General features: G+C 42.1%; 1 protein-coding gene across 9 annotated transcripts in view; it reads left to right on the forward strand.

Moving 5' to 3' along the window:
* KLF7 (KLF transcription factor 7) overlaps positions 1 to 15,954 on the forward strand; it is a 482,827-nt gene that overhangs the window by 382,313 nt on the left and 84,560 nt on the right. For 6 of the 9 annotated variants that reach the window (XM_064373105.1, XM_012446042.2, XM_012446043.2 and 3 more), the window contains 2 exons: positions 7,973 to 8,043; positions 9,485 to 9,724. In XM_064373105.1, coding sequence (XP_064229175.1) covers positions 9,623 to 9,724 — 102 coding nt within the window. In that variant the 5' untranslated portion in view covers positions 7,973 to 8,043; positions 9,485 to 9,622. Of the gene's footprint in view, positions 1 to 7,972; positions 8,044 to 9,117; positions 9,725 to 15,954 lie in introns of those variants that run through there. The other 3 variants (XM_012446044.2, XM_064373106.1, XM_064373110.1) reach the window with 3 other exon arrangements.

Raw genomic sequence — 15,954 nt, forward strand, 5'->3', positions numbered from 1 at the left:
TCAAATGAGGTTGCACTGGCTTCCAGAATAATGACCAAACAGAGCAGCTAAGGGCATGCCTTCCACGAAGCCCAGTTTGGGAAAAGCCAAAAGAAATGACCCAGTATAAAGCATGACCACATTTCCTTCAAACAATCTTTGAGCATTGCAAAGTGGGAGGAGGAGATGAGAGTTAGGAGAGAATTGTGAAGCATGCTGAGGTGGGTATTGAAGCATTATTTCTCCCACTCAGATGGCACAAATGGAGGGTTTTAAAGCATGTGGTAACTTACTCCTGAGAAAAGCAGGGACCAGTATTAAAAAATATGACTCAGCTGACTTTTCAAAGCATTCAAATAAGCTAGTCAGAAAAACAACAACGACAACAACAAAACCTGCTTCTGACATTATTAATTTTCCAGACTACCCAGATCTATCATATACATAAAAACTCATCACTGATAACTTGTGGAATAGATATCTCTCACTTCAAGAAATGATCATTGTCAGCAAAGTTTGCAGTACAGAGACTTTCTATCAAATCAATCTTATTCTCTCATTGATTTCCATTACAAAATCCAAGATGCATTCTGCTGTTAAATCCCATTAACTGCATACCAAGCCCTTTGGAAATGGCACTTTTAAAAGAAAAATGATAATATTCTGATAAAACATTGACAGTGATATTTAACATATTAATAATTACACTGTGTTGTATTCAACATGTCACAACAAAAAATGCTCAGGATCAAACACGACACCATCTTACAAATTGTGCCTCACATGCCACAAAAGCTAAGAATCCCTAAAACATTAGCAACTTGATTTCTCACTGGCTTCACAACTATCTGGGCATTTGTGTCATTGTACAGCAAAATTCTTTTTATTATTTTTAAATTTTTATTTCTCATTTCCTACTGGCTTCTTTTCTAAAATCTTTGTTCAGAGACTCCTGAATAGCTTGTGATGCTATTCTCAGATGGGGAAAATCAGCCAATTAGGTTCAATCATAGCAGCTTATCCTAGTGCTTGCTGGAATCTCCCCATCATTGGAGAAACTGGGCATCTCCTGAAAGCAATGTTGCAAAGGGAAGCAGTAGATGTGATGAAGGTTGGACCAGACACTTCAAATGCCTTTTCTAACTGCTGAGACACAGTACTACTCTCTCAGACATTGATATCGGTAATATGTCTGTGTTTACCATTTTATTTTCAACCCAAGTGCTTTACATAATATATGCTAAATGACTGAATGCTTTACGTAATATATGTTGAATGACTGATTGAATTCAAATGATGATTTTGTTCTTCATAGAGGATACTGACACTTTTAGGTGCCAATAGCTCAAGCTAGAAAAGTTACTACTGATATTTATCTCCACAGGAATAATGTAACACAGGTGATGACATTCAAAGTCCAACATTCTAAGGTTTGGGCAGGGCATTCTTGACAGTGACCTTTCACTGGATTTGTAAATACCTTATTTTATCATGATAGTAAATGAATTTTTGTTACAATAGATCACTTGAGTTGGAAGAAGCAAATTGTCTCCTAGGCCACATGCCCATAACTCACCATTTACCAGGCCCTTCTTTTACCCATTTTGTATGACCCACTGCAATGTAAAATGCAACATTCAGGGTTGGCTTTGGCATTTTATTTAAAAATAAATGTTTTGTTAAACTGTAATATACCCACAGAATTCTGAAAAGCTAGTAGCAAGATTGGGATGTCTTCTAAAGAAGATAATAAGAGTTCTCGGTTAATTCACTGAGACCATTTTTTAAAGCTCATCATGTCTAGAAATCTCAATATGTTAGTGTCTCAAAATTGAACAAACCAACTCACAAAAAACACACATATTAACTAAAATGTCTTTGGAGAAATTGACAATAGCAACTAGTACTCTCACAGTGACCAGGCTCCTGTGGTTGTAACCAGTACATTTTTTCCCTGTAGGCAGAACAAGTGGGAAGTCAAATTATGAGCAGAAAGTGAGCAAAGAATGAAAACAGAGAGACATATTTTCAAGAAATATTTTTATCAAGGACACTAAAGGCCTGATGAGTCTACCATTTCTTTTTCCTCAATCATGAAACAACTCTCACAAGTGGCCACATACATGTTCTCGTGTTCTTCCAAATTCAAATCATGTTTCTAAGGCAGTCTTGTTTACCAACCTCCACCCCTCTGACACTCATGTTTTCTACGACACAACCCAAGTTCTCACTTTCCTCCACTGTAGTAAGATTGTGAAGGGAAGAAAAAGTCAGTACCTTAAAATACTTATTAATGATAGGACCACTTATAAGTTAGTCCCCCACTCAAACATCCCTTAACACAAATCTTCTCTCCTGCTCCCACAGTGGAAAACATTTACAATACAATGCAATATATTCAATTATATTGCAAAGTGAAATTGCAAATTGTGCCATGATGTCAATGTCCAAATGATGTCAATGAAACTGAAGTTGGTAAGGCCACCGGCAAATAGAGATTTGTAGAGTTAAACTAACAAATGAAGGTAAAATCAACAGGGAGGGTGACTATATTGCTGCTTCAGAAGAGAATACTTGGAATACAAAAAATTAATTGAGACCCTTGGGGAAACTGATGAAACCCTCTAACATTTTTACAAAATAACTCTCCTTTTGATTATCTTGTAAAAGTCAAATATGAAATAAAGCATGCTGTAAGATGTGTTGGGGAGAAAATGTAATAACTTTTCCTCCCTTATCACAAGGTTTATGGCTGACACTCCCATAACAAAAGGCAGATTAACAAGAGAAAAGTTATTATTTAATCAAAGTTTTACATGACATGCGAGCCTTAAAAACTGAAGACACAATGACTGAGGGAAAACTGTATTTTAATGCTTAGGTGTGATGAAGGATGAACAGTCATGTTAAAGTAGGATTGAATAAAAAGGAGGTATGGCCCAATGGTAATAAACAGGAAACTTAGCAAGGCCTGTTTGTTCAGATTCTCTTTGGCCTCTAGGGAGGGGAAGAACACCTGTCACATGAAGGTCTTCAGGGCAAGAAGGTCAGAGAGTGACCTTCTTAGGTTTTTATGGCTTGCTTTGAGGGAGATAAATTTTAGTTTCTATGATCTGTTTCAGGAGAGAAAATAGGAGTAGGGGAAGGTCAAAGAGAACTTCCTGCTTTAGTGGCTCTCCCAATCTCTTTTGGCTCAAAATACTCAGCATGTCAAGGTGCCATACATATTGGGGTATTGTGTTCTGAGCCCCAACAGGTGCTTTACATTTTGTAAAAAAATTAAACGAATGATAACTTTCTTGATTTATTCATTGTATAGCACATAGTTGTACTTACAACATAAATATTGTTAAATACAGGCATTCTTTGAAAATATTGCTGAGTTTGGTTCCAGCCCACTGCAATAAAGCAAATATCACAATAAAGTGGGTCATGCAAGTTTGTTTCCCAGTGCATCTAAGAGTTATGTTTACCCTATACTCTAGTAAGTGTGCAATAGCATTGTGTCTAAAAAGAACAATGTACATACCTTAAAGTATTTTGCTACTAAAAAGTGGTAACTATCATCTGAGCCTTCAGCAAGTCGTAATCTTTTTCCTGATGGAAGGTCTTTCCTCAATGCCGATGGCTGATGACTGATCAGAGTGGGTTGCTGAAGGCTGGAGTGGCTGTGGCAATTTCTTAGAAAAAGACAACAATAAATTTTGTCACATTGATGCTTCCTTTCATGAAAGGTTTCTCTAGCATGCGGTGCTGTTTGATAGCATGTTACCAAAAGCACGGCTTCTTTCAAAATTAAGTGTCAATCCTCTCAAACCCTGGGACTACCTTATCAACTCATTTTATGTATAATAATGTTCTAAATAGTTTGTTGGCATTTCATATGTCATAGCATCTTCACCAGGAGTAGATTCCACCTCAGAAAAAAACTTTCTTTGCTAATCCGTAAGAAGCAACTCCTCATCCATTTAAGTTTTATCGTAAGATTGCAGCAATTTTGTCACCTCTTTAGGCTCTACTTCTAGTTCTCTTGCTATTCCCAGCATTTCTGCAGTTACTTTCTCCACTGAAGTCCTGAATCCCTCAAAGTCATCCAGAAGGGTTGGAATCAACTTCTTCTAAACTTCTGTTAATGTTGATATTCTAACCTCTTCCACAAATGAATCACACAGATACATCAGAAAATCACTATCTATGGCAATTATAGTTTTATGAAATGTATTTCTTCAACAATGGGATTTAAAAGCTGAAATTACTCAATCCACAGGCTGCACAATGGATGCTGTGTTAGCAGGCATGACAACAACATGTATAACTCCTTATTCATCTCCATTAGAGCTCTTGGATGACCAGGTGCATTGTCAATGAGCAGTAACATTTTGAAAGGAATCTTTTTTCCTAAACAGTAGGTCTCAACAGTGAGCTTAAAATATTCGGTAAACCATCATATAAACAGATGTGCTGTCATCTAGGCTTTGTTCTTCTATTTATAGAACACAGGCAGAGTAGATTTAGTATAATTCTTAAGGGCCCGACAACTTTCAAAATGGTAAATGAGCATTGTCTTCAACTTAAAGGAATCAGGTGCATTAGACCCTAACAAGAGAATCAGCCTGTTCTTTGAAGTTTTGAAGCCAGGCACTGCTTTCTTCCTCTAGCTATGAAAGTCCTGGAGAGCATCTTCTTTCACTAGAAGCCTGCTTCATCTACCCTTATGAACGATCTTAGCTCAGTCTCTTTGGGATAACTTGCTGCAGCTTCTACATTAGCACTTACTCCTTCCCTTGTACTTTGTTATGGAGACGACTTTTCCCCTTAAACCTTATAAACCAACCTCTGCTGTCTTCCAACTTTTCTTCTGCAACTTCCTCACCTCTCTCATCCTTCATAACATTGAAGAGAGTCAGGGTTTTTCTCTGGACTAGGTTTTAGCTTAAAAGAATGTTGTTGCTAGTTTGATCTTCTATCCACATAACTAAAACTTTCTCCATATCAGCAATAAAGCTGTTTTGCTTTCTTACCATCTGTGTGTTTATTGGAGTAGCATTTTTAATTTCCTTCAATAACTTTTTCTTTGCATTTACAGAGTGGCCAACTGTTTGGTACAAAGGTCTAACTTTTGGTCTATCTTGTTTTTTTATATACCTTCTTCACTAAGCTTAATTATGTCTAGATTTTGATTTAAAAAGATATGTCACTCTTCCTTTCACTTGCAGACTTAGAAGCCATTGTGGGGTTATTAATTGGCCTAATTTAATATTGTTGTGTCTCAAGGAATAGGGATGCCAGAGTAGAGGGAGAGAGGGGAAGAGCCAACTGGTGGAGTAATCAACACACACACGTTATTAAGTTCTATGTCTTATTTGGGCACAGTTCATGATGCCTCAAAACAATGACAACAGTAAAACTAAAGATAACTGATCACAGATCACCATATCAGATATAATAACAAAAAAGTCTGAACTATTTTGAGAATTACCAAAATGTTACAGAGAAACAAAGTGGGTAATGCTGTTGGGAAAACGGTGCTAACAGACTTGTCCCAAGCAGAGTTGCCACAAACCTTCAATTTATATAAAAAAAAGCAGTATCTGCAAGGCACAATAAAGCTATGTGCATTAGAATGAAGTGTGTCCATATAGGACAGAATAAATGTATTTTAATAAAATTGAGTTTTATTTTCAAATAAAGTCTCAAGCAAACCTTTCTTCACTAATTGCTCTGAAATTTGGTCCCTGTTTAAAGTAGATTTACTTTGAGGAGTACTAATCACAATGGGATAATAAGAACTTCCTACACTAACGAAGCGGAACTTTACTGGTGGAAACAGCCTGGTGCCTTGATTGTGTCTATTTACATATTAAATTTTTACTATTTTATTCTTAAAATATCTTCATTTATTTCTAAGCTCTCCTGGGCAGGGTGATAATTTATTATTTACTCTTGCCTGTTTCCTATAGGATTACTTCTAAAGGGTGACATTATCAAAAGTAAAATGAGTACCTCCAAAGATGACACTTGTGGAGAAGACAGATTTTGGAGTCAATTTGGAGGCAGACCTGTATTCCAATCTGCTTTTACCACTTACTAGACACATAGTAATGAGCAAATTACATGTACTCTCTCAACTTTGGTATCTTCACCTATAAAAATGGAGCACTAATAGCTCCCTCACAGGACTGTGGAGATCAGAGGCAAGTATATGTAAAATGCCGGGTACAAAGAAGGTAATCAATAAGTGGTAGTTACAACAGTGTAGTTTATTTTGGTTTGTTCAACTGTCAAAATTTTCTCGTGATCTTAATTTGTTGATTACTTTGTACATTTGGATACCTTGCATGTGTTTTGCAATGTGAACCTTGGGTCACTAGGCTATAAAAAGTAGCTAAATATAACTATATTGAAAATGTGCCTTTCAGAATGTCTTGCTACATAAATCTCTTAGAATAAATCTAAAATATTCTACAAAGCTTGGAGAAAAGATCATGAGGTTTGCAGGATTTGCTTTGTAAAATTTTGGTTGAGTCATTTTGTTAGTCACATGGCTGATAGTTACACAAGAAAAGTCTTAGTGGAAGCCCCCTCCTCTGGCCCCACCCAAGCAATTTTTATAAACATATATTGACTTAAAGCTGAGGACCCCATTTTTCACCATAACAAAGCTTGGTGCAGAACAGTGTTGGGAGTCAGATGCTCTTGGATTTGAACCCCTGCTTGACCACTTCCAGGTTGGGAGACCTTGACCAACTCACTTAGTCAAGGTATTGACTAAGCTTGGAAATAGTAAGTTGGTAAGTCTAGTATCTTCATCCATAAAGTTGGGGATTATAAAAGTACATACCTTGGGGCTGTCCTTAAGATTAAATGAGACATTGCATATGTTTATATACATACAGCACAAAGTGCTTAATAAATGATGTTATTTGTAAAATCTTCAAACTCACGTTAACCGATATGTCCTATTTTATTCAAAAAATGGTTACAATATAACACACAAAAAATAAATTCACTTGTCTCAAGTACCAAATTCTTTGGTTGGTCTTGCCTCACCTTTTGCCTCTAGTTTTCTATACCCAAGTTCCTTTCCTTCTCCTATTATTCATGAACATGTTTTTTGCCCTAGTGTTTCTCAATGGCTCCTGCCCATCCCCCCAATTGAAACAGCATGGGGGTCAGGGGAGAGCATGGAGAAGCGGAGACCGTGTAACAAACTAGAAAAGGGTTTCTACCTTTGCTCCATTTTCAAGATTCTATTAATAGTATATTCTCCTAAGGGTCCTATTAGTTTACGTAGCTGAAGTCGGGAGACAATGATAGCTGATATTTAGTATTCATCTAATAGTGTCAGATACCATGCTAGGTGAGTTACCAAAGATATTTTCACTCTTCATAACAATCAGACAAGGCGGATACCACTATTTCTGTTTCTGAGATGGGTAGGTAGAAGTTCTGACCCAGTAATTCGCTCAAAGTCATGCAGCTAGTTAGCTGGCAGCATCCTTGCACATCTAATTGCAGATGCATCTGCATCTACATTAGAGTAAATGTACCAATTATACTCATACAATGAATGCTATGAATCTGGCCAACAGAATTCCAGACACTGACAAGTAAATAAATCAGGCTTTCCTCAATCCCAGTAATTCCTGTTTTAATATTCCCTGGCAAATACTGAATTTCAATTTGTGCTTGTTTCATAGAGTAGAATCTTTCAAATATTGTGATATCGAGTCCCACATAGTCGAAAGGAGGGAAAGGCGAGGGTGATTAAGGTGAAGTGTTTCTTCCATTACTGGTGGAACGAAGTTTCTCATCTCTTAAGCACTGAATTCTGCAATCATTCCAAAAGTGGAAGCTCAGCTCACAGTGCATTTTGGAGAAGCTTAAACCACACTAACCATTTAAGGTCAAGCAAACAGTTGGTCAACCCTAACATGTGTTGTTCAGGGTTTTCATCTCAGATATAACAGATCTCTATATGTCTACATTCCAGCTCCAGAAAACAATCGAGTTCCTCCTCTCACCATCGCAGCTCTGCAGAGACACCTCGTTGGAGACCCCATGGTGAGCTTCACGTAAAGGCCCCCTCGCAAGCTGCGGGCTACAGCCTGCGCCCCAAGTCTACCTGGGCTCCTTCTAGCCTCTTTAACGCACACTGGAGCGACAGGCCCCTTGCAGTCAATTCTAGCAGCCGGACTCCGGCCAGGTCTCCAGCTCGGGGTCAGGAGGAGGCGCGGGAGGGCGACTGCGGCGCCCGCCGGGCGGGGCGGGGACTGCGCGCAGGCGGGGGCGGGCGCAGGCCGCGGTCTCGCGCTGCTCCCCTTTGTTCTCTCCCATTGTGTGGCACTTCCTCCTCAGGCGCTTCTTCTCTGCACCCTGGCAGCCTGTGGGGAGTTCGGGAAGGGGCCCTGGGTGCCTTTTCTGCTTGCTTTTGAGTACGTGAGGACCTGCCCGGCGCCGCCTCCTGCGGGTCCCTGCCCCGTGCCCAAGCGGAGGCGGGGTGGCCAGTGTCCTTCCTTCCCGCCTCGCGCCCTCGGCAGTTTCCCCGCGGCCCCCTGCGCCGTGCCCCCTCCAGGAGGCGTTCCGACCCCGCACTCCGGACTTTCACCTCCCGACCGCCCGCCTCAACGCCGCCGCGGCAACGCGCGACCCCTTCCCTCTTGAGGGGCGCGGACTCCGGATGCGCCGGGCTCCGCCAGGCACCTAGGCGAGGGTCGAAGGCCGGCGACCAGCCGGAGCCCAGCAGCCTCGGCGTCCCGGGAGCTGGCCCGAGTGTCGCCGCAACCCCCCCCCCCGCCAAGTCCCCTGCGTTCGCGTTTCCCGGCCGCCGAGCGGCCGCCTCAGCCCCCTTATATAGCCCTCTAAAAATAGCTCGCCTCGCACCGCCTTGTAAGGCAGCAGGGAGATCCGTAGCGCACCAATCCGCGCCCGCCATCAGGGCCAAGCCCCGCCCCGGGCCCCGCTCCGGGCTCCCCATTGGTCCTCAGTGACTTCATGAGCCCCCTGTTTACCTTACATGGTCACACGCGGCCTTATGGACGCCCTCCTCCGAGATCCCACGGCTGCGCGGAGAATGGGGCGGAGGGAGGGAGTTTGGGGAGGGGGAAGAGCAGGAGGAGGAGAAAAGGGAGGGGGAGACTACAAACTAGCAAGGATGGGGTGGGGGGGTGGGGAGGGGAAGGGAAGAGGGGGGAGAGAAGCGATCGCGAGAGAAAAAAATGCAACCTCCCAAAATAAAGAGCAAAGATTGCATTAGGAGCGAACAGCGCTGCAGAAATAGATGGCAGCTTCGTGTCAGTGAGTTTGCATCCCCCTTCCTGATCCACGAGCTGGAGTGATTAGAGCCCTGGAAGGGAATTGTTACTCCCGTGGAGAAGTCCCCTTTTCCTGGCAGTCGTCTGCACTGTACACGCTGGATGCCTCTCTCCATCCACCCCACTCACTCGCTCCTCTCTCACCTCCTCTCTCCCTCTCCTGCATTGATTTTTTTTTTTTTCCTTTTTAGTTGACTGAAACAAAACAAAACAAAAGGGCCACTGGATGTCTGCCTTCTTGGGGGGTGAGCCAGACAGACTGACAAACAAACAGCCCCAACTGTGTTCGGGGGAGGGTTTCGCCTCCCGTTTTGCCCGGCAGCAGCAGCATGGACGTGTTGGCTAGTTATAGTATATTCCAGGAGCTACAACTTGTCCACGATACCGGCTACTTCTCAGCTTTGCCATCCCTGGAGGAGACCTGGCAGCAGGTGAATGATTTAAATTACTTGTGTAAATCGTGTGGTGGCGGCGGAGACGTAGGGGCTGCGTTGGTGTGGGCTCTGGGTTGAAATTTTTGTTTGTTTGATTTTTTTTTCTTCCTTTTTGGCTGTCTGTTGTTGAAAATGTTTTCTGAAACAGTCATCTGCGCTTACCTCTCCACTCGCCCCTAACCTCGTAGTGTGCCGAGCTGAGCAGCCGGTCCGAGCTGCCTGCGTTTCAGTCGCCAACACACATCCTTGCGCACACGTTGTCGGGCTCGCTGTCCCCTGTTAGAAACCTGCTGAACTTCTGGGGTTCGGAGGAGCCGGGTGGGAAGGTGGCTTGGGGTGTTAGGAGCGATCGCTGACAGGGACCACGTTCCCGCATGCATGAGCTCTTCCCACTTGGTACCTGAAATCAGGTTCATCTGTTTCAACTGGTGCTTATGACCGTCTGATGGGGGGTGGGCAGGAGCAAAGCGGAGTGTTTTCTCAGTAATTAGCGAGTGTCAATAAAGAATGGGATCTTGATTTTGAGATTAGCAGGTAGGCAAAAGAGAGAAGAGCCCAGTGACAAAAGATACTCAGGGAGGACGGGAAGATGTAGCTGTCTGAGGCTGACAATGCATTGTAGGTTTTCCCAGTGTGATGCCTCCAGAAAGAGAACACACTCTATGTGTGTCCTTGTATCTCTTTTTTTAGTTTGAGGTTCTTCTCTAGTTAGGCAGCACAGCCTCGGACAAAGGCTGGTGTATGCTTCCATGCCTCTGACTTTGTCTTAGAGGACTAGTTAACAAACTCCTAGGATGCTGAAGGGCACCGATGCCAAGTTGGCTAGCCGTCCCAGGGAGGATGAAGCGGGGGCTGGTGACAAGTTCACCGGGCTTTGTGAAGTGGAATAAAGAAAGTGCTGGTCAGTGGAAAGTGCTGGCTCTGCTGCGGAAACGGTGGTTTTTTTCAGCAGCGATTAGGAGCTGCTGAGGGGACATTCTGCAGGAAAGATGGTGGGTGGGGGCAGGGGCACACGGGTATTTAAAAATTCTACAGTGTGCACCATGGAAAGTCCAAGAAGACAGTCCGGATTTGCACATAGGAAGTGTGAACTTGTACAGTCCGTCCTGGAGACACCCGCTTGCCCTTGGGGGGAGGGCTGTGAGAAGCTCGGCGTGTGGCTGCTCCGGTAACTTCTAGGCTTAGTGACAGCAGCTTGTTAAGGCTAATGAACGGCTGAATTTCCTCTGCCGGGATCCAAAGCAGGATTTGCCAGCTTGAGGCTGAGATGTAACAGTCGCTGCTTTAGCAAAAGAGGCTTGGCTTTTGGTATAAGGAGCTGAATGGCAAAGCGGATCCTCTAACTGTACCATTGTTACTAGTTGTTCTCTTCTGGTCAGAGGCTGAGTTTTCCTCCAGGTATTGGCCTCTGGTGTCTCTGTGTCCACACATGCATTCCTGTCCAAGGACGCTGGCAGATGCTTGACTCTGTCTCTCTGTAAACACATACACAGTTCACATATTTTTAGCATAAAGCATTTTTTAAATGCATCCCTTTCCTTATCCTTAACGAGAGTATCTCATGAAGGGTCTCACTGGATCGTTTTCTTCCTTGTAGTCCCAGTGCTAATTAAACCAAAATGTTGCCTGAATTTCATTTTCTGAAATAGACTTCATTTCACACTGTCAGCCCACTGGTATGGAATCAGTTGCATATTAACAACTGTCTAGACAGGTTAGAGAAGGGAATCTGTTGATTTAGTCAGCCTGCCCAAGGCAGCCCTTGTTTGTGACTAACTGTGAAGCAGTGTTAGAAGGAAGAAAGTTGGCTTTATTTGTTAGAACGTTCCCTCCTGATGAATCATGCAACTTTGTTTTGGTTCAAGTTTTCAGAGTAGTAAAGCCAGATTTGGAGGAAGGTCTCGACACAGGAAACCTGCTTTTCTAGATCTGGCTAGACCATCCAGGACTAGATCTGCAAAGAAACATCATTGGTTTGACAATTAGAGGATGCATTAGATCTATTGTTTCCTAAGAAGCCATCAATGCTTTTACTTCTCCCTCCTCCCCCTGCTCCTCTGCCTCCTCCCCCTTCAGGGAAGCTCTAGTTTAGTTTCTACAGGCAAAGGATTTTTCACCCTTCCGAACCCCCTCGTTTCTTGCCTTAACCCTCTCCAACTGCCAGCCACTCTCACTTAAAAACCCTTAGCCAACTTATTCAGCGTCATGCTTATAGCCAGTGTTGATGCGTAACTTGTGGGGAAGCACTAATAAACAATATATCACTCCAGGGAGCTTTATACTCTGGACTCCGTAGTCACAACTGCTCTATATAAAGGTGACTAGGACCATAGGTTCACACTGATGACAAAACCTTTAACCTCTATCCCTTCTTCTCCCTCCCCAAGCCCTCTTGCTGCATCTGAGTATAAGGGTGGTGATGGTTATATGCAACTGTTAGTTCCAAATCAATTATGAGATGATGACATTTTGAGACTCTTTTGCTCAAAACAGCTCAACAAGGTTGCTACTATAGAACCCCAGACAGGAAGAAGTTTCCTTATGCTCTGGGGTAATCAGATTTTAGAGGTCAAATGAGGAGTAATTATTAGATGTTCTTCTATAAGTGAACAGTACCTGGGCTTGTGGAGATGAGTGAAATGTGGAGATTCTGATAATCTGACTTGGTTTCTAGAGAAAGAGTGGCTTGGAAGATAAACTCAAGAACATTTTTTACATTTGAAAATTGAAGGTAGACGATTTGAGGATTTTATTTTAAACTTACGACATGGGATAATTGTCCTACCTAATAGAGAGCCTGTGACAGGGCCACCTCCTGTCATGGAGATCCTCGTTTTGACATTGGATTTTCTGGCAATGATGCCTTAGCCACATAGCTCCAACTCTGAAAATAATTGTTGCTGGTATAATTCTAAAATCCAAATGGACGGCCCACATTAACAGCTCTCCATTCCTGGGCTCTGACTGCATACTTAAGCACTTGGCCTGAGTAACATCATCTTTCTTCCTGTCATATAACTGTAAATTACACTGTGCTTATGTGGTCTATTATTTTATAGAATTCAGCTGACGCACAATTCTTAAGACTACCAGCCTTAAGCGCTTTGAAAACTTGTAGGACATTTTCCAAGAGCTGTCTGAGCAAAAGTAGGAAAAGGTCAAGGGTAGGACAGAAACCAGAATTTCTTATGGGTTGCCACTTGATTATGGGTAAAGGCAAACTCATTCATGACTGTTTTTGCCGATAGAAATCATGATTTTTTTTTTTTAGACACAATGCTGACTTGGAAAATGAAAAGGATTTTATACAATAGTTTTATTTTCTTCTAGAATATATGAAGCCTTTTGGAACTTTTACATATTTTATCTCTAGTCTGCTATTTCATGAGTGCAGGTCAAGCAATGATGATCTAAGTCTTGTTTGGACTTAGCTTTGCATCATGTCATTGAGGGGCATCGCATGTTTCCTTGAAAAGTCTTATGGAATTATGTTTGTTGTTAATGCTGATTCATAATTGGCAGATGGGGTCAGTTTCAGGCCTCTCCTTGCTCGGAGAAAATTTTCCACTGCTACTGGAAACAAATAAATAAATCATAGAACATTCCTCCCTCCTCCCCCGTTCCCCTATTGTTTTAAACTAATGGCATACTTGGCTACTGTAAGGACTAAAGTGTCCCCATACACTGCAATTTCATCTTGGTTTCAGACACCCTGAAACACTTTTTATGAGGGCCTTTGGTATAAGGAATCTCTAGGGGAAAACCTATAGAAATGGTTGCATTCCAAGAACAGCCTCATGGTACCAGGGATGGGATTTGGTCTGTGAACCACATTGCTTCTCATTTTATGTGAAGATCTTGCCTTTTCACTTCCTTCTGCAGGCCTGGGCCGCCAGGTGCTGTCTCAGCCAGGAAGACAAAGCAAAGTGTAGGGTCTGTCCATCTGCAGGTTTGCCTCTGTCCCCAATTCGCAGAAAACCTTGTCATGAATTAGAATTTCTTGGCAACAGCACCACCCAGGGAAATTTGTAGACACAAAGGAGCCTTGCTAGCCACACTGAAAGGATAAAATAACTGGCTTTTTTTTTTTTTGTATGTGATTTGTGTGTTCTTCACTTACTATAAATCTGTTTCTTTATTTGAAACAGCAACTTGGTAGATGAAATAAAAATACATCTGCCCCTATTATCCAGAATTTATCTTTATGAAAGATGCAATCACTAAATAGATGTAGCTCTAAAAATGAAAGCACATGTGAATGCAATCAGTCACACACTTAGCCTTTCTTTAATAGATTCATTTCCATGTTCCTTTAATAGACACATCTTTGTGTAGATTTAGGGGCTCTCAAACATTATCATTCAGTCTACCTGTTTGCAGTTTGGTATTTTAAAGTGGGCAAACATTATAATGCAGTTTTTTTTTTTTACTACATCTGTCCTTAGTAGGGGGAAAAGGAAGTCATTATTCTTTGTTCTCCATGAACTTCCCACCCCCACTCCTTCCCCTGAGGAGAATGGGATGTTGGGGTCCCATCCATTTAAAAGGCAGAGAGAAGATGCAGGATGACAGCCTTGCCCTGAAATGATTTATGTATGGGTATGTCAGAGACCTTAAGCATCCAAATGTGGGCTGCTTCTTTCTGCCAGCTCGTTCTAAACATAAATGCCGGTGGGGGCTAATTTGCCTCTCCACTTAAATGGAGATAGTTCAGAGAGGGTCCTAATGGGGCTTTTAATAGCCATTCTCTTATGAATCTTCACATTCTGCTCCCTTCAGAGAATTCTTATGGTTTCACTTTTTGAGTACAAGAAGACATTGCAATCTTCTTTAATCACTCTTTGTGCCTGTTGAGGAAAGAAGAATACAATTTCCTCTGGCCTGTCCCAGCTGGCTCAAGTTGATAGGACTCTGATTCTAGACGGGTTGGTGAATGCCCCTTATCTTTTCATTTTATGGTATCGTGCAGTGGGCTTTTAATTACCTCTTTGCTGGACCCCATGACTAGCAAATGCAGAAAATGGCTCTGTGATTCTAGTTCACTTGATATATCAGTTAGCGTATGTGTTAGAATTGAGATTTGCTGAAAGTTTAGGACAGCTCCCCAACTTAACTTGAATGGTGCCAGAGGGTGAGGGGCAGAATTTTCCTCTCCAGAAGTCCCTTTGTTCTCCCAAATCAACTGACTGCTTGCTTAGCACAAATGGGAGAGAGAGGGACGGGAAATGTTTTAACTCCAAACTGCCAAATCTTACCAGGTACAGTGATTAGAAAACTCAACTACTAATGGTGTTAAAGTTGATGAAACAAGTTATAATGTCTACTCATTCATGTTACATGTAGCATCGACAAGTTAAAAAGCGCTCCTCAGTTACATTGTATGCTGATTTTAGAATATACATATCCTTATTCTATCTAAAATTCCCCAAATAAACAACATATTGCCATTACTGGGACATGCTTTTACCTAAGATTGTTCATGATTTTGCACCGCCCCCGCCTTGCCCTGATTTGTTCCTGCTAATTGGTGGAATTATTTCTACCGCCCTACATCCCTTTAGTTTTCCTCACGGGGTATTTGGTGTGACCCTAAGAACTTAGTCCCCTTTAAATGTATCAGTCCATCCCCACTCCATTCGACCAGTACCACATGCTTGATATATAAGTTATTGCTGAGCGTTTGCAGTAGCCTTGAGATCTGAGTCTAGTATCACCGCAATTGAGATGGGAGTGACTTCTAATTTCAGTGGGATACCATTCCTCATTGAGCTGGTAGATGGACCTTGTCACACCTTGTGGGATTTTGTTGTTTATATTCAAGTATAGAAAATATTCCACAGTAAATATTTCATTCCTTAAGCCCTTGTTGTGTGCATAATACTGTATTTGGGCAATGCAAAGTTGAATTGGATGTAGATTCTGCCCTCTAGGAGCTTAACTCAAGTAGGACAGAGAAAGCATGTTCAAAATTAAGTCAAACAAGGTAGAGAATGAGTGCCAGAGAGAAGGAAGGAAAGAAAGAAACATTTAATTCTGTGTTTGAACACTGACCTGTGCCTATCCATACTACCCACATTCTTCCAACCTTGTTTATAAAACATGCTTGAGATTTACTAGGTTCTTTTGTGAAAAAGCTTTCATCTAATGGCATGTTGGGGGCTGGATACTTTTAGGGCAGATGAGTGTATAACGTGAATACACATGTCCATAATGGCCAGGAAACAGCG

Source organism: Aotus nancymaae, unplaced genomic scaffold, assembly GCF_030222135.1.
Source record: "Aotus nancymaae isolate 86718 unplaced genomic scaffold, 86718_ANA_hifiasm-v0.15.2.pri h1tg000008l, whole genome shotgun sequence".
NCBI classification, from domain to species: Eukaryota; Metazoa; Chordata; class Mammalia; order Primates; family Aotidae; genus Aotus; species Aotus nancymaae.